Raw genomic sequence first — 19404 nt, forward strand, 5'->3', positions numbered from 1 at the left:
ACCAGCACACACCGCATTCTCGTGCCAGATTCCGTCACACCCGGTGACGACTCTGTGACCGGACCTCCACGATGGCATCTTGGAGGGCGGGAGCGTCGCCAAACTTCGACCGGCAAAAACCACAGCACGAGCCGCATCGCTCCAATTATGTGCCCTCGAGAGCGCGACGGTTTTCTGCAGCTACCCCGTGAGACGAGACCACCTATCAAAAGTCTGAAAGCAGACCAGTCTACTAGGTCCGTCCGGGCTAGATCAGGACCAGCGCAAGTCAGATAATTCCAGGTCTAATGACGAAAAGTAACGACAGAGAAGGCCAGGTCAGACGAGGTCAGTCAATTTGGATCAGGTCGGTGTCAGGACGGTCGCACCTGCGGCCAGCTGCTGGATAAGCTCGTCGTCAGTCTCCTGGTCGGGCCGGTCCCACTCGCTGATCTGACTCAGGTGGTACGTATCGCCGTCGGGACGCTGCTCCAGCTCAAAGAAGTTGGAGTAGATGTTGAGACACAGCTGCGGCATGGCGGCGGGCCGGAGCGGCCCCCGCGCACAAGGCGCGCCCGCCGCGCACTGACCGGTCACCGGGCCGCCGTCGGCAGCGGGACACGGGTGTGCCGGGGCTACAGGGTTCGCGAGACACCCAGACGCCGCCAACACGACACTGCAAGTCACCCAGCCGAGTCACTGGCGCACGGACGTCAACCATTCATCACTGAGAGCTCGAAATCCCGGCCGATATCGTCCCGTCCACCGCAGGTCACAACACGCCGCCGTCAGAGAGGGCGCCACCGTCACATCACGTGTCACCACCTTGAGAGGTCACCGCGGGTCACCAGAGGCCGCCGCCGGACATCGCTCCGCGCCGTCGCCGTCGCGCGCTCTATCGACGGTCGCCGATGCCGACGCGGCGACCAGCGGAGGAGGCACCGACGAGCGCGCGCTAAAAATACGGGCGCCCCGGCGGCCGCGCGCCCCGCCAAGAGGAGGTGATGCAGCCGCGGGCGGCGGCCGGCTGACGGGGCGGCGGCACAGCCTCCTCCAAGGCCGGTCAGCGCGGCCAAGGCCAGCGCACCGCGGGGCAGCCGGCCGGCCGGGTCGGCGTGCCAGCCGTGTCACCGGTGAACAACAAACAGCCGTCGGGACGCCCGGTGACGCCACTGTCACCGCTGGCGCCGCCCCGCCGTCCTCCGACGCGTGGCGGGTGCTGACGCCGAGCCGGGGGCCGGTGGGGCGGGCAGGGAGTGTCGAACGGAGCCAGACTGATCAGCGCACTGAATGGACTCTTAAAGGTAGTGTGCCAGCTTTCTTGGACCAAATGGAGTTAATGACCCGGATAAGGAGAACCGGATTTTTAGAACTTATCCATACCTTCAAAACTTATGAAAACGTCTTAAATTCTTCAAATTTTGAGTACCCCAGTGCGAAATTCGCCCCGACGGGTTGTCGGTCGTACCCCAACCACATTTCACACCACTATGAACAATAAATGCACACACTAAAATCGCTATTACCGATAGGCTCATCCAATCAAGTTTCGATAAACCCGTTCATCATCATCTCCTGCGGTTTCGAACACGCCTGTTAGGTGGCTTCTGATGCTCGTCGAGGTCGGAATTTCCAAATACGCGTGGTGCGTCGGGCCGCGCGCTCTGACTTCGGCCAAGAAAAATGCGTCAGCTGATCATTGTCATTTCTGCCACTTGCGTGTGGTGTAATGGGGTCATAACTTAAGAGACGGCTGTTTCATATCAATTATTTTACATAAAATCATATTTCAAACCACAAATTAATATTCGACAGCCAAATTTAAGAAACAATACCAATACAGGCTTACAGTTTAAGGCTCGACATTGTGTTGTCTACGATTAGACAGCTGATAACTCATTCCCGTACGTCCTATGGTCGTAACACTATAATGACCTTTGCTTATTGTCACAAGTGCGCCGCATTCGCGATTGTTGCCCGACGCCTGTTTGCAGGTGAGCCCACTACAGTTGTTATACATATCTAAAAACCGATAAACGTTTAGGCGAAAAAGGCACTATTCCAGGCCCATTTTTGATTTTTTTTTTGCGATATTAGGTAAAAACAGAAGCTTCTTATCCTAGGAAAAATAAAACGGGAAATCTTTCAAAGGTGGCACACTACCTTTAAATATACTACCACACCGAAAGGTGCAGGCAATAATGTCTTACGCTTGGAATACCAGAACGAAAAACGTTCGGTGAATTACCGAAGGATGATGACCCTTCAAAGTTGGTCAACCTCTCTTGGTCGTCACCTAATCCAGACGTTTTCTCACTCCGATCGACACCAGACCCCACTGAGTCTCAGTCAGCGGCGCCACCCCATCTCCCGGCAGGAGGGACGGCCAGGGGACCGCCACCGTGCCGAGTTGGCACCGCCACCGTGTTTATGGAGCGGATAGCAGCTCGGCAGGTCTACACCGAACCGGGCTATTTGTTTAGAATACGGCAGTTCCATTGCATCACTGGGCGCAACCGGACCATGGGGCGCACAGACTGACGCAGCATTGTCAGTTTGTAGTCAGAAAATGGGAGAAGTCGGCGATACGAGCTCTATTGAAAGTCTTTCTGTACATATGGCAGCACGTTTCACAAATTACGTCCAAAACACATCGAAAACCCACCAAATAATGTTGCCTTAGAAGGCAATGCAAGGTGAAAGCGCATCCACCTAGCTGAGACATGTTAAACTTAGCGAGAACCATGAAAGTTACTAAATTCGAAATGCGGCAGGTGGTGATGAGTCAGAGGCGCAAAATGTTGACGGGTAGGTCCCAGCTTCTAATAAACGACCACAACTGACGCCTGACAACGAAGCCTCCGCGTCACGCACAACATTTGGCGTTAATGTCAACAAACTCCGATAATCTCAATCATCGGGTCTCCACAGCAGACACCCCGGAATAAATAGACCCGGGCTCCGCCGGCCCGCCTCAGGCCCTGGTGTCCCCACCTATCGGCGGGACTATGAACTATGGACGGGGCCTGCTGCCACGCCCGCCCGCTGCCCCAGGTATCATCTGAGGCGTTCAACGGAGGGACCACGGCATCCTCCTTTCGCCACACATAATCCTTAGATTAGCATTTGGGTTAGTACGACCTCAGAGCCAGTCAATTAGCAAAACGGAGGGCATTTGCACAAGTCTGGCCGCCTTCGAAAGCCACGCGGCAGCGTTTGTGCGATTATTGGCAGCGGGGAGGGTGTCAAACCGCCCCGGTGCAGCCCAGGCGAGGGACAGAGACCACACGCGGAGGCACAGGAGCGTCCCACGCTGTCACGAGCCTTCCCGTGTGCGCCCCCGACGACCACCCGCGGTAGATCGTACTGTGACGAACTGCGCCCCTACACCGAGCGCTGGAACAATGGAGTGACTTCATCCACGGGAAGAATTGTGCAGATACCCTGAAAGTCATCGATCAGGCGTACTTATATGGCTGAACCAACCTGCTCGATCAAATGGAAGACAATTTTAACACGGAGCGGCAGTGAGGGAACCAAAATAGAGGATTATCGTTGATCAGAAACCAAAACATTAATCGACTGGGCCATTCAACTAGAAAAGTGCGATTTCACGCTGGCAGGCACAGGATGCAGAGTGCACATCGGCGATACCCCTCGGGTATTGAACATACTGGGGAATGGGAACGCGCCCACATTTCCCACACCCCGTTCAGCTCACAGCTGGAAGGACAGCCGCACATTCCCACACAAACCATCTTCACGTCAGAAAGTCTTCTCAAAACAACACTGGAGAGAAAAGATGACAAAAAGCAGACCAATATTATATCATGAACTCCATAATTTCATCCTAAGCATTGAATAAAAATAAAAATGAATTAACTGTAAACACAATATCATTATCACAATGCCAGCCAATTTAGGTGTGGCAGACGGCGAATGCAGACCACGGCATGGCTAATTCGATTAAAAAGAATACTGCGCTCAGCACATGTGAGCGACGCGTTCTCTAGAGGATGCAACGGATGTCGCCGGTATTGCCCTATCGGGAACAACGGTACGGATAAGCGATGGTTTGGCGGGGGCAGCGAGAGCTGGATGTGCCGTCGGAGGGAGAAAGGGGGAAAGAGAGGGAGAGGGAGAGGGAGAGGGAGAGGGAGAGAGAGAGAGAGAGAGAGAGAGAGAGAGAGAGAGAGAGAGAGAGAGAGAGAGAGAGAGAGAGAGAGAGAGAGAGAGAGAGAGAGAGAGAGAGAGAGAGAGAGAGAGAGAGAGAGAGAGAGAGAGAGGAGGGGGCCGGCGCGGCTATTCGTGGCCCCGGTCAAGCTCTGCTCTGACCGGGCCGTTGCGCCGTTCTCTCTCCCTTTCAACTGCGGAGGACGGCGAAAATCAATGCTGAGCGAACCGCGGCGGCCTTCAGCGGCACGCGAGACGAGGCGGGCCCCGGCGACCGGAGGGTAGACGAAACGGGACGGACGGACAGACGGGACAGGGAACAGACGAGGAAACACCGGAAAACAGACGGTAACAGACAGGGGGTTTGCAAGGAAACAGATGGTCGGGATAGTCCCGATGAACGGGACATTGTGACCAACCGGCCGGAGAAATGGCCTAGTCCGACCAGCATAATATGAATATGCAACAGCGTCGCCCATTCGGTGGCGAACGGGTAGGTACAGAAATAGGACTGACACGGGCTGAAGTGGATGAGCAGCAGAACTCAGATAGACATAAGCGACCGAAATAGCCGAACCTTGATCCATAATGTAGGGCTGAACGTTTGGCGCGATACACAAGAGTCAATGAGATGAGCCGAGTGAAATAATCAAGCGGAACGAGTCAAATAGAAACAGCGAATTGGTATGTCGTTTGATCATGGAAAATTAAGCATGGCTCACAAGCAAACCGACTATGCACGAATAGCGTGCCGGTATGATTCACTGACCAATGGCTGCCAAAGAAACGACTGTTGGCCATCAACCAGATTAGGAAATCCCGTAGCTTAGCGTGACGGATCAAAGCTTTCTTAAAGGATTCCTAAATCAGGCGTACCACCAAAAAACGTAGGCATATAAAAGCAATGACAGGGGAAACACCGGTAAAACAGTCTACTTAGTGCAAACAAGTTCCTACCTACAATCGAAACACGCCTTTCGAAAGATAACCGGCCTACGAAACGTTTCTATTCTTAGCACTACTAAGTTGAAAAAGAATTATGACGAAAAAGAGAAGTGGTCGGTGATTTCTATTCGTCTGCAAGCATTCCAGAAAACGACCTCTCCAGCCCCGAGCCTTCGGTTGCAAAAGGTCACGGCCCCGTGCTGGGGCCGCCCGGGGGCCATTCCGGTTGGCCCTACGAGCCACGGCGTGCCTATTATCCCCGGATGGTGCAGCTTCCCACGGTCAAAGTCGCCGCCCTGAGAGCTCGGAGACTAAGCCCAGAAGGCACATCGGGGCTCCCTCGTATGGCAAAGGACGTGGATAATCCAAGTGGCTTTTTGTTTTATATGTAGTGTCTGTAGCTGGTGTAGCTGGTGAAGCACTGCTTTGTATTTTTCTTCAGAATATGCGTCCAAAAATTACTCAGTGTTGAAATAGTTAAATCTGCGTTGTGATAAGATTCATCTCCATTACAACATGAATGAAAATATAGAAAATGTGGATAATAATAATTCCAACCGATTATTATCCCAACTGGATACACAGATTGGGGCCAATCGTAGCCCGTCACACCAACCTCCCACTAGATGCGTTCTACTCACGGTTGAGCCTGGCCCACGCGAACAGCCGGAAGCCGTTCTTCAGCACGTCTCCCGGGTACATCAGCAGGATTGTCTCGAAGTCGTCAACCAGGGCGCGCCGCAGTATGGCGTGTCGGATCGGCTCGTTGACCCTCTCCTCCTCCTCATCCTCGCCCTCCGTGGCGGCCGGGAGGTCGGGACAGGAGCGGCGCCAGCGGCGCAGGTGCAGGAAGTCGGCGCTGATGTGACGCCGCAGCGCCTGCCGGCGCAGCCACTGCAGAGCCGTCTCGCGGTTGGCCGGCCGCGGCGGAGTGCCTCCGCGTCGCTCTGGGGACCGCGAGGCGCTCCGCCGGCGCCGCAGCAGGGAGAGCATGGACACCTCGTACGCTGCGGCCGACTCGGAGAGTCTCCGGCCGGGCATCGAACGGCGCCGGTAGCGGTGCTTCTTCGGGTCGGGCGCAGTGCCGCGGCGCCACGTCTGCCAGCGCGGCGGCTTCCCCGGAGAACCGACCACGGAAGAGTTGAACTTCTTGAAGGCCTTGGCCACCGCCTGACCCATACCGGAGATCGAGGGTTGTTCAGACGGATCGTCGCGTGGCGGTTTAGAGGCCGCGGTACCAGCGGAGTCGGTCTTCTTTCCCGACATGGGTGTAGACGGTTTGCCGCGAGTGACGCCCTCCTCGGGACCGGCAGGGAGCGAGGACACGGCGTCCTCGCCAGCCTCCACGGGCGGGGTGCCGCTCCGGGTCGACGGCGCCGCGTCTGGAGGCGAGTGGTGCACCCCCTTCTTGAAGAACTCGGCCACTGCATGTCCGATGGTATGGTGGGAGTGGGAGCGCAGAGCAGCGCCCTCACCAGCCTCAGACCCTGGCGGGGAGTAGTGGCCCTTCTTGAAGAAATGAGACACCGCGCTCCCGATGGCTGAATGCGACATTGCACGGCCGATCGTCGAGTGAGAGAGCGTGTGGCCCAACTTGTGCCGATGATGCTCTTTGTGATGTTCCTCAACATATTCACGCGCCAGCGGCGAGCCCACTTCCACCTCATCCACGAACGAAACTGACTTGGGCGGCGACGTGGCGGCCTCCCAGAGGGAGAGCTTCTTACGGAAGGGCAGGTGCCAGTGGCCGTGGGGTCGGTCGCGCTCGCCATCATCCTCGGTGGACCCAGAGTAGCGCTGCGGCGGACCGTCGCCTCCGTCGGCCACCGACGGTGAGAAGCTCACATCCGACGGGCTGCCCACGCTGCCCTGGTGCGCCAGCATCGACACTGACGAGGTGGCGGACCCCGTGTCCGGCCGACGGGGCGTGACGCCGGCCGGCGAGCGCTCCTTGGGCCTCGCGCCAGTGTGCTCTTTGGGTCTGGCCCCACCGCACTCTTTCGAACTGGTGCCCTGATGTTGGGGAGTAGAATCCGAGGACTTCCTCGGAGCCACCGCGCTGGCTACCGTCTCAGTCGCTGACACGCTGGATGAAGTAGATGGCGACTTCGGTCCTTTGGCTACCACAGTCTGCTTGGGTGAAGCTCGAGATGGTGATAAAACACTGGTCGGAGAAGAAGCTCCAGGTGATGATGACTTTCTAGGTGACGATGATGTCGCGGCTGGCAGTGATGTCGCTGGCAGTGGAGGCTGAGCTGCCGCTGATGAAGCCGGGGAGGGTGGCGAGGATCCAGCCTGCCGCGCCCCCACGGAGATGGTCTGAGTATCTTTAGGTACTGGCGATGAGGCTCCAGACGGTGACGTAGCACTACCTGATGTGCTGTGAGCGGCAGCGTCACCACCTTCACCACCGCTGGGCGCAGCGCCGTCACGAACACCAGCACTTGTTCCCTGCACTGACTCCGATCCCTCACTGACCGCTGGCGCCGCCGGCTCGGAGGCCATTTTTCGCAAGTCGAGGACAATACCCGAACCGGAGCGGTCCGCAGCCGAGCGCGGTCAGCGCGTCACGCGAGGAGCCGTGCACCGAAGAACGAAACAAACGAGGAAACACCGCAGCCGAGTCGCTTCACACCGGCTCACTAAAACCGCAACGTCCCGGCGCGCGGCCACCGAGCGCTCGGCGCCAGCGCGCAGCCCCGCCGGGACGTCGCCCACTCGCGACTGACGCCGACTGCGACCTCGACCCGACCCCGACTGGGTCACGTGGTGCGCCCACCGCCTGGGGCAGCGGCCGCCGCCACTCCACCCAGCGTCCCACAGACAAAATCCACTCACAGACCGAGTCCTGTATGTACACCAACCCAGTACCGACGTCCGACTGGACCACCGCGGCGGGGCAGAAGCTCACCAGACCTGTCAGCGCGCAACCCCCGGACCCCCCGCCCCCCTGTCGCGGTCGCGGTCTTTTCCATCGCGGCCGCATTGTTCGACGAGGAATTTTCCGGTGGGAAGGGCGCGATGGTCAAGTCCAATATCCATTACAACAGGGAAGCGAGTGTCTGAAAATAAAAACTACGTTATGCCACATATGTCTGCACAGTGCACACCACTCCTCTCTCGCACCAAGCTGCTGCTGCTGCCAGCCTTTCCGGAAAATCCAATTCGGTTAGTCGGATTACTTGTGACGTCATTAATCTTGATGACGGGTTAAAGTACGACGCATTATGAACCGTCCGCAGCCGCATGATTCACGCAGTAAGTGCATATGAAAAGCGTCAGGAGCCTCAGCATCTGACTGGTAAGTGGTTAACTTCCGATTATTTTTAATAAAATTTGTGAAATTGGCTTCAAAGATGACCCATCTAAATGCGTTGGAGAGTATCAGAAAAGTAATTGGAGTAAAGCATATTACCATTCTACCTAGCAGACACACGAGAAGCAACCGTTTCTGCCAGAAGCCCACGCATCACCCATAATCTGCTCCCATCAATTACCTTGAATGTCCTTGGTTAATCCATCCAGACTGTGGTAAAAGTAGACGAGACGCACCAAATTCAATTGTCTCCTAACCAGGAAATGCGACGGGGAAACACGATATCACGCACGACAAAGCCAGACGTCACCAAGCACCTGACAGTTGCAAACAGCGCTGAACACAATGAGACTGGTTTGTCATGCACTGAAGCGTCAGTTCACCTGTTGCAGACCGAAGGAAACTGCCAAAGTCGTGGCATGGCGGTGCAACAGGGACATGCACATCATCTAGCGCACAACCGGCCCCACAATCAGGCGATCGAAGTGAAATGGTTGTACTTATCAGGAAATGTTGGAGCCGTAAACCGGCAAGAACCAGTTTGAGGAAGGCGCTATCGTAATGAAAGCGAAATGAAACTGGCCATAGCAAAGACAATGTGTTTTAGTTGAAACAGCGTCGTCCGGAAAAAAGTTATGGTAAACAGATACAGGTACAGAACTAACCATAATGAACCCATCCGAGCACATGGGCATTCGACGTAAATAACCAGAATAACCGACGGGATATTTTCTCTGAAGCTTTGGAAATATGACTCCATCCAAGGAACGGTGCCGTCTATATCTCTAAATCACATTTGTAAGCTGTCATTAGGAAATTCTGTAGAGCTTATCTAAAAAGCCAATAGCCACATCAAGACTCAAAAACATGAAGCATGTGTCACTAAGGAGCATATTATCTTTTAAGTAGTAAGAGGAGGTAATCCCAACATATGGGATATTTAGGTACTGTCAAAACAGTCGCCATTTACAATTCTCACAAACTCAAAACAAACTCGATTTAAGAGATAGATCTTTCAACAGAGGCACCAAACAAAGTAATCTTGCACCAAACGTCCTCAGTGCAAATGACGTCATAGATTGGTTTGTGACGCCACAGACAGCTCACGCTCCACCCGCCTCTAAACAGCTGAAGTGTGAGGCGCCTCGGGGCTCGCCGGGAACCCGAGCAAAACCTCGCCGGGCGACAATCCCGCCGAATGGGCCTGGTGACGTCCGGCGGCAAACAGCCTCGTCAGCCGGCGGCGGTGCAATCAACTTGTTTGTCACGTGCCACAAAGCGGCCGTCAGGCCACCACCGAACTCCGAAGCCGCCGAAACGGTCGGAGTTGGTAGGGGCTTCGTGAAACGGTCAAATCAGAGAGACGTCAGGTCTAAGTGAATATTGTGATATATGTTGGCGAAGACATACAAGTCAGATATCCAGACACAACATACATGTTGGGCAGAATTAAAAACGGGTCACGATTCACTTCACCATTAAATAGCGCCGTTGGTGATAATTAGATGACCGTCCATCTAATTATCACCAATAGACCACACTAATCTGACCGCCTATCGGACCCTCCTCCGCAGCTCCGTAGCCTATAAACTTCCTTCGATAGAAAACGTCACTCTCCACAAGTGTTCCCAGCCCCGCCCGGAGGAGAGAGGGAAGGGTAACAAGCACCTCTGTCAATCACATCCTGTACGGGCGGCTGACGACCTCAGGTGGTGTGTCGAGCGGCGTCACAGCGCTGACTAAGCCACGCAGCGACAGCTGCCGAACTGAGGAGTAGTGGAACAGTAGTTATTCCAGAGCGGCGTGTGGTGCTGGCTCAACTAGGGCAACCCATGACCGATGGCGCCACCTATGGCACTCGCTGCCGCCGTCAGCCAGCTGCTCCAGAATCAAGTGCCGAAAAGGGAGCAGCACTGGTCCGTCCGACTGAAGTTCACTGTTCATGCGATACATTCCGGTGGACCACTCAACAACGTAGTGAACACCTGACTTGAAAGGAGCCAAACAAAAGCCGATAACATGCACCAAACATGACGACATGGACCCACAGAGCCTTCCAATACCGTCCAAAACCTTTCTATGGCTCAGAAAAACGTAATCACCTAGTGATAATCCAAAGCTGGTGTCAAAGCTTTGTGATGTCCAGTGGAGACAAGCACCATCAGCTTTAGTCCTCCCGCCTCCACTGAACTGCGGGGGCGGCAGCCGTGTCGTCAGCTGCTGAGCTGGCAGACAACGCCGGTCGCCAGAGGATCCATCGACCCGGGGGGTGAGCGGAAGAGGCGGTGGACGGTGGCCGGTGGGCGGTGGATGGTGGGCGGTGGATGGTGGGCGGTGGACGGCATCCCCAACACCACCTCTATCACCCCACACCTTACTGCGCAGCGCGCTCGCCGTCCGTACTCTCAATCACGACCTCGCCAGCAGCAGTGCAGCCTTCCAATGACCGCTGCCCTGCCGCACACCGGGCTGTGCGACCACTGCGCCACTCCCGTCTGCTACACCAGCCGTACAACAGGCTTATCCTGCCGCTCACATTCCTCGAGCAGCGGTAAACAGCACCATAAACGGACCGCCCTCGTACCCGTAATCGGTTCACAGATAGCCAGCAATGCAATGCCATTACTGTGCATTGCCATCGAATTGGCGGCCGGATCGCTGATAACAGCCAATAGGCATGCTAGATCGAGGAGATCTACCCTATATGCATCCATTTCTCTGGAGCTGAATGATTGCCTGCTTTTCAGAAGCCAGTAACAATAACAAACACAGAACAGCTCAAAAGGAAACTGAATGCGTCTCTTCAAGAGTGCTTCGTAAAACTCAAACGAAAACGCTCGGCAAAGCGCTTTACGCAGCTCTAAACAAACTACAGCTAAAACTCGAGTATTATTTCAGCCCCCCCCCCCCCGAGGCTCGAGAACTGCTAGGAAGCTGAAGCTCTGGAGCTCGAGCTCTGCCCACACCGGCGCTGCCAGTGACCGACTGTGGGGGTATCTAGCGCCGGATGTCGGAAAATCGATACCGGAAGCTTTCAAAAACAGACTCCTACTTTCAAAGGTCGAGTTCCGAGAGAAGAACAACAACGCCCTTCCGATTATTAGGCCTCCCGGGGTGTAAGAAGTTGAAATAAAGCAGAGAGACGCCTGTGAAATAATAACCGACTCAACGTAGGAAGATCGCCATCGATAAAAGCACAACCCAACAAAGTCAACAGCAATACAGATCACGAACGCCCAGAAAATCATGTAGGTATGCAGGCCGATTGCAGTGAGACTGTAAAACGGGCACAGCTGTTCACGCGTTACGGAGAGCCGAACATACAGCTGGCATGTGCCGAGTGAGCTCACTCGCCCCGAGTTACTTACTGAGATCCCCGAGTTACTTACTGAGATCAGTGGAGTGAAGAGTGTCCATGAACGGATCCACAGCCGGCAACTGGGAATAGACACAGCAGAGGTCAGAGCGGGGCATCACATACTGGTATCACACATCCTACAGCATGGATCGGATACCACACAATACACGCTACACATGACATAGATAGGCATCACAGTTCAAAAGTCATCCCGCACTACGTAGAATGGGCTAAAGCCACACAGAGACCCAAAACCAGGGATGCGGAGCCGTGGAAATTTCAGACGGCTCCGGCTCCGGCTCCGGAGAAAAAATTCGGCTCCGGCTCCGGCTCCGGCTCCGGGTGAAATGTCATGGCGGCTCCGGCTCCGGCTCCGGCTCCGGCTCCGGCTCCGAGTAAAATGATCCGGCTCCGGCGGCTCCGGCTCCGGCTTCTACCCAGTACATCCCCTATGCGATCAATTAAATACGGGTGGAAGAAAAAAGGCGATGGGATTGGTACACGTTGCTTCTGTATTTGTATAACAAGGCTATTTTGAATACCACATTGTTTTACGCCTTGTAATGTCAAACCGAACTAGGTAAACAATTGTTTCTTGTTCTACTGTTATCTATGTTTCCTCTTAAGAAAAGGAGCCGGAGTCGCCCCCTTTTTTGACGGTTCCGGCTCCGGCTCCGGCTCCGGGCTATATTGTTTCACGGCTCCGGCTCCGGCTCCGGCTCCGGGCAAAATATGCCGGCTCCGGCGGCTCCGGCGGCTCCGGCTCCGGCTCCGGCTCCGCATCCCTGCCCAAAACCATTGTTGGTTTACCTATAAGTGACTGAGTATTGGCCCGATGATGCAAACAGTATCAATTAACTTCACAGCACGCACTTCTAACAAATAAAACAAACAGATAAACACGTCCCAAACAAACATCACAGCCGAGAGCAAATTAACGGAGCATTGTCGTTTGAGAAAACACAGCGAGAAACTTAGCCCTGAACGTTTAGCCAGCCTGTTGACATTCAATATTTGTACACCATTGAGGACCTCTCGCGATTTCACTACGCAAAAATATGCAAAACAGGCAGCCGATACGCATATAATCCCACTCACGTCTGCATGCATTACGCATACCCAATAACATCCATAAACCATATCCTCCCATTCTGACAGGTCCGCGTGAGAGTGCGCCTCTCTCGGTCCCTGGGATAGCTCTCTCCGGTACCATATCGGACCGGGAGCAGTCGTCTCATCACGTGCCACCTGGCCATCGAAGGCCAGCCCTGACCCAGAGACGGACCGCGCGGAACGGACGGCCTTGGCGAGACGCCGCCGCCCGGCCGGCCACGTGATGGGCGCGGAAATGACCTCTCGAGGTCACGAACCCCCGCCGGAATAGTGATCACGGGAAGAGACCGAAAATAGAACACGGCGAGTATGGAACAGAGGATGGTTGGAGTCGCTTGAAAATGCCCTTTTGCGGCATTACATGAAGCTTTATGTAGTCATTCTTATTCTGTAATTGCCCGCAGATATTACGCTTGGATCATAACAAGAAATGCTACTTCCAGGATGTGTTGCTTTTTTACTCTTGGGGACGGTTAGGTAATGTCTATTGTCTATTGTGTTATGTGGAATACGAAGAGATTAACAAGATAAATTGACTTTTCAAGTGCATGCCGACGTCTTAGTTAGGATACCTGCACCATACCCAGCGAGCATTGTGTCAAACTGAACGATGCGGTTAATGACTATGACGACCAAATATGGACCCTCACAAATTGACGGCACCTTTCAACAGCAGCCAGCCACACACGCAAAACCGGGCTGATAACAGAACACATCCGCAGGAACAAAACCGCAAGGCGACTGCGGTCCATTGACATATCTGGACAGTCACTAATTTCACATACATGACCACGGGCAGACGCCACACCCCTCGGCAACACCATATCCTGAGAGCTATCGGCCTGTTTAAAGCAGCACACCCTACACCGCAACCACGGGTCCCGCTAGGTGACAGGGTCGAGCATCCCGGTCCCCGACAACAACCTAGCGGTGCGGCCCCACCCCGACACGACCGGGCCTCCCGGGTTTACACCAAATACTGGCGTGGCCTCTCGAGTTTACTCCAGAACTGGCAAGGCCTCCACGACTTCCGACACCGCATGTTTAGCCCCGCTACGGGTCACTTGCGATCCATCCACCATACTTACCGGTTTAACTGATCCAAGATCCACAACATCTCGCATATCCGCTTCCCTGGCCATTTTCTTGGTAACTAGCACTATTTACCCACCATTCTAACCTGTCCCACTCTGCAATTTTTCCACCACGGCTTAGCTGTTAGCGCAGGAAGCTGTGTTCACTCACCCCTCGCGAATCTCTGAACAGAATCGCCATGCGGTTACTGTCGGAGATGGCGTCACCACCGCTGAGAGAGCGGCGTCGGTACGGGTCGTCATGACGACGGTACAGGTTTGCTGTCGAACAGAAAAACAGAGCACACATTGTCAGACGCAGGTGCCGGGTGAGCATGGGGTTCTTGCGAGAGGATGGCAGCATAGACATTAGACATTTGTGTGAAATGGCAGGCTAAATGTACGGCGCTGGCATCGATATCCTCTGATCCCCCATAGCTGATTTACTGCCAATGCTTACATTCGACAGTCCTTTGATTTCGTGCTCCAGGATGCCTCTCAGGACTAGTTTTCAACTTTTTTTTCCAAGTTACAATATTTATATCAGTCAGCGCTCAACGAGTCCAACCCGCCTCATTATAAGCCGTCACACTGACAACACTGCTACTTTGGAACGGTGCCTCCATCCGGAAACAAACGCCATTAGTAGGCCTAGCAGCGCGGTTCGTGCTCCCTCGCCGAAACTGGCGAGCGCAGCAGTCACGTTCGCCTAATACGATCCTTTCCGTGGTCAGGGGTCCGAGAGCTTGGGGCGGTGTTGGCCAAGCTTTTGGAGGTTGCGACTAGTTGGGATCCAACTGGTTGACATTCCTGTTCATGGTTGTCTGTTATTTCTTATTAGGAGTTAGGATTCTATGCTAGAAAAAGAAAACCAAAGCTGGGCGGCCGTCGGTTGGCCAAAATTTATCCAACTAGCACTACTCGTTGAATCACTCAAACGCAGTGGCCCATCTGTGCTAATTCTAACCTTATGGTTCTTCACGTGACCTTAAATAAACACAAAACCGGGCCAGAGCTCCGACGGATTACGACCTACATTGTGAGCTGTCGGCCAGCCGACCTCTATTTTCAGTTTCCTCCATCTTCTCGGCCAAAACCACCAGCATCCCTCGAGCCGCCAATCTGCAGGGACCGGCCGCTTCAAAGGCCTTCGCCGGGACCTCACAGGGGTATCGATCGGATGACGCAACCGGCCCAGCTGCGCTCCCCCCCCCCCCTCCCGCCACGACCCGACCTTATCAACGGTCAATGTGGCTACCGAAATAACGCAGCGCCATCACGGGCTTTTGAGAGTGCAGTAACAAATGATAAAAATGCCTCCATAACGAAGGGAAGATGTATCGATTTATTCGTGCACTGAGTTGTGCAGTGCACTGAACTACCTCTTCTTCGCCGTTATAGTGAATAATGGAAACAAAGGTATCATACAGTTAACCGTTTGCCAAAACTGTCAAAGATAAAAGAAAAATACCTTATCCTTCCACTATTATTTAACTAACTTTTACAAGTTTTCATATTTTTTTTCTGGTCGCTTTTCCATGAAACCGTCAAAAATAGCGGATTAATTTGTCCTCAGCTTTCGTGACAATGCTGCGAGCTCGACCCACCAAGCTTAACAACGTGACCACCAAACAACTCTCTGGCCCAGTCCCCTGCCGGCTGCCGTGTGTTGTTTGCTGCGTAGTTTCCAGACTATCACATGACAGTAACGAGTAGCGGCCAGCTGTCACGTGACAGTCCGCCCGACGGCGGTCAGCTGACTGATCACAGTCGGTTCGTGACGGTCATTCACCGCTTCCTTCATACACCCCCTCGATCACCGACCGCCGAGTATCGAGTGACTTGTCACCAAAGCGTTAAGTGTGTCACCCCTGTGACGTAACACATGTGTGACAGTGAGTCACAGCGTTGTTATCGAACGACCACAGCCGATCGGAAACAGCTGATCGGGCAGCGCACAAGTGGCAAGGTCAAACCCCAGCTGACAGACCCCACAACCGTACAAAACAAACGTGAGAAACTCCCATCCCATTAACATCGCTGCATCATAAATTTGCAGAATTATGATGAAGAGCGAACGCGAAACTATAATTCAAGTCTATCGGAAATGGCGCTGAACTACATCATTCCCAATGTAGAACTCAAATACTTGTCCGCTTCAAGCTAAAACAGTGATATTACGGCACTGATTAGTGTCAGCCGACTCATTGTCACTTCATAGCGTGATTGAAATCAAGTAACGAACGTCTAATGAATGTTTACCCCTACCCGTATAACAGGACCACAATACTGCTGACCGCTCGCGTTAATTTGATCGCAAGCACGACCTTCAGTGGCTGGCGACGCTACTTTGTTCTGCACCAACTGCGCAGCACCTCAGCAAGGAATGACAGTGCCGTTCGGGGCTGCCAGTGCCCGACTACGTACGGCCTTCAGACGTCACCTGTGACTTCAGTTTGCATGGAGGAAACAAGCTCTATAGCTGAGCACGGAATGTGTGCATTCACTCAACGGCTAGAGAGGTAGCTGATCAATAGAGAAAAGTTAGCTCTTTGCAGATGAATCAGCGAACTAATGAGTGAGTAGACATAGTCGACGACTATTTAGTTCGTGAAACGCCAAACATGAAATGTGTATTCGCTGGACTCACCATTGAAAGAGGCTGAGCTGATGGTACTGTGACTTTTCTGAAACAGAAGGAAAACGCACGTCAATTCAGCTCTCCCAGTCAACATTACAAACTCAAGCACAGATTAGGTAACAGTCATCTCATCAGATCAGTGGCAGGACATCCGTCATAGACAAACATCCCCCTCCATGCGCTTTCACTCCCTCCCTGCCTGTCTCTCTATGATTGTGAGCACGCAGAACGCAGTACGCACTTCCTCACACGCACTGCTCGGCGGGTTCGCGCACGCACCCGCACCCCGGACCGTCTCAACACGCATGTGCGTGATGTAAATATCTGAGAGGGGGAGATACCGGGGGAGATATCCGCCCGGTCATCGTCCGTCTAGCGCCACCGGACGCCGCGCGATAGCATCATCCTTGAGAGTGCGTCGGCCGCAGTTCACCTGCGTGTCGGCGCTGGAGACTGCCCGGCGGGGTGGATACACAGTACACACTACACAAACACACTGCTGTCGGGGATCAGAGGTCGCCGGGAACACGGGCAAGTAAGGAGAGTAGTTTGGAGTGCTTGAAAGGTTTAGAGCCAATAATGCTGGTATGAAATAATACGTGCGTAATTGACGCAACTTGTGTCAACAGTTGTAGCGTTTTCATACAATGCGGAGGAAACTTGATCAATGGTCATGGCATAAATAGCCGCCTCTGCATATTGCATATGCAAGTAAATGATAGTAAGAATAATAAACCAGTCATTCAGATGTCCCTAATAGACAAGTCGCATAGTAACGAATCACAACTACGGTTCATTTGAATAACCAACTATCCCGCCAGCAGTCGATGAAAAATCAGCATAAAGTGGTGAGTGCAAGTGCACCTGGTCAAGCAATCAATGGTCAATGCTCATTTCCAGTGCAAGGGAGTTGAGAGTCGTGCTTCGATCTTTCGATAAATTCAGCACCTGCATGATGGCAGCCGACCAGAAACAACACATTCCAGGCCGACAAGCACAATGGCGACCATGAATCGTGACTGAGCGATATACAGCCTGGGAGTGTATTGGCAGCCAGCGGAACAAATGGACAACATTCGGGAGCGGCTGTGTTGTGGCCTGTGGGTCCGGCGAAACTGCCAGGGAGGGCGGAACAGCTGATGTCACAAATTAATTACGTCTTGTTTTCGTAAAAAAGATTCAAGCTCGTAAGCAATCTCGATCTATTTTCCCACTTTGAAGACAAATGATACAGGCACTAAATCGTTCCTTTATTTAGCAAAAGGTCCAAAATGTTCATCATTATGAATTTATTGACTAATATTATCGAAGATTCTTCAGAATTATGATGAGTGTGCTGACACATTTCCCTCCTAAGCACCCTATCATTTCGTCCCTTACACAGTGATTTACAAGAAAATGTGCCACTTGGACCACATATTTGGCAGTCAGATCCCTTCTCCCCATATCTCGTCCTGCAATAAACAGGCGACCGGGTCGCAATGTCTGCGGGCTGCCAAACGGGGGCTGCCAAACGGGGCCCGCGGACAGGTCTCTGTTGTGTCCCCGAGGCAGCCTCTGCCCCCTACAGCTGCCAGGAAGGACACTCGAGGAAGTCGCAGCTCGAAGGGACAGCGATCGGTGCCAGGGCGGCGCCGGTGGCCCTGACCGGGGCTCAAACAGGACCGCAGGCGGGGGCGGCGGCGGCGGCGGGGACGAGGGAGACAGCCGTGGCCGCCAAACAAAGTCCCAGCCACAGGTCTACAGGATCAGAAATAAATGAAATGGTGTGTTTCCGACGTTATGCTGAGCATCCCTCATGAATAATGTGGACTGCTGCTCGTAATTTATCAATGCCCTTGACAGGAAATTCAAGCTCAGCTATGATTGACGATGAACACACTCTAGCAATGTGTCATAGCACAAATTCACGTTTCCGGTCCCAAAGTATCATATCACCCTGTCGTACAGCAATTTCACCAGAGCATCTTCATGACACTTAGGAAACGTAATTCCGCCTAAAATGTTCACGACATTCAGAGAGAACCAATGAACTAAGAAATTTTCAAAGAGCGCAGAGGAAGCACCCGGGAATCCCAATGTGGATCGACATTTCTTCAATACTCCCCAGACAAGTTTGAGCCAGTTTATCGATTCCAGCCATTAGCAAATCAGCTACATTCACACACCACTCCAGTTCAGCACCCATGACCCCTGGCCGACCGTCGGACGCGTGTTTCGTCCGCCCGGAGCCCCAGGCCGCAGCTCTGTTGTGTTTGGCTCTGGATCTCAGCTGGGGGTCATCCTGACCGCGACCGGCCGCCGCATCTGAGGCCGTCACTGTGGGCGCCACGAGCCAGGACAGCCTCCTAGCCCTGCCCGGGTCCCTTCGAACCACCCTGACAGTTGGTACGGCTTTCAAGATAGTATTTACAGTGCGGAAGCAGCTACCGTCCATTGAAGTCGGCCGACGAATGACCCGAGAATGAGCTGGCACGGATGGACGGCGCCGCGATGTGCGCCATTCTTCATCAGAATGGCATGAAGATGTGCTATTCTTGGCACCAATCCACCGCATCGCAGTCTGATTATTTCTGAGAAATGCGCAGCACCGCCCCCGATGCATAAGTTATCCCCAAAACTCGGCAGCAGCTTCCTTTCATCCCGTGGCAAATCAGGGCCAACGCTCGTCGTGATGGCTAAGCTCAACATGGGTTCGTTGATGCGATAACTATGCTGACCGCAGCGAAAAGGGTCGCCGCCGGCTGGCTGCGTGCCCGCTGCGCCCCTCAGGTCACTGAGCTGTGCAGCAAGGTCAAAGGTCACA

At 53.7% G+C, this 19404-nt stretch overlaps 1 protein-coding gene across 3 annotated transcripts in view; it reads right to left on the reverse strand.

The window, feature by feature from the left end:
* Positions 1 to 16645, reverse strand: part of LOC122371973 (5'-AMP-activated protein kinase subunit gamma-1-like) — a 35410-nt gene extending 18765 nt beyond the window's left edge. The window contains exons 1-3 of one of the 3 annotated variants that reach the window (XM_043348781.1): positions 16608 to 16645; positions 14130 to 14239; positions 11803 to 11851 (exon numbers count right to left, since the gene is read on the reverse strand). In XM_043348781.1, the coding sequence (XP_043204716.1) occupies positions 11803 to 11851; positions 14130 to 14159 (79 nt within the window). In that variant the 5' untranslated portion in view covers positions 14160 to 14239; positions 16608 to 16645. Of the gene's footprint in view, positions 1 to 368; positions 1126 to 5738; positions 8554 to 11802; positions 11852 to 14129; positions 14240 to 16607 lie in introns of those variants that run through there. The other 2 variants (XM_043348779.1, XM_043348780.1) reach the window with 2 other exon arrangements.
* Positions 16646 to 19404: the final 2759 nt, after the last annotated feature.

The sequence above is a fragment of the Amphibalanus amphitrite genome, unplaced genomic scaffold (genome assembly GCF_019059575.1).
Source record: "Amphibalanus amphitrite isolate SeventyFive unplaced genomic scaffold, NRLGWU_Aamphi_draft 001302F_arrow, whole genome shotgun sequence".
In the NCBI taxonomy this organism is placed as follows: domain Eukaryota; kingdom Metazoa; phylum Arthropoda; class Thecostraca; order Balanomorpha; family Balanidae; genus Amphibalanus; species Amphibalanus amphitrite.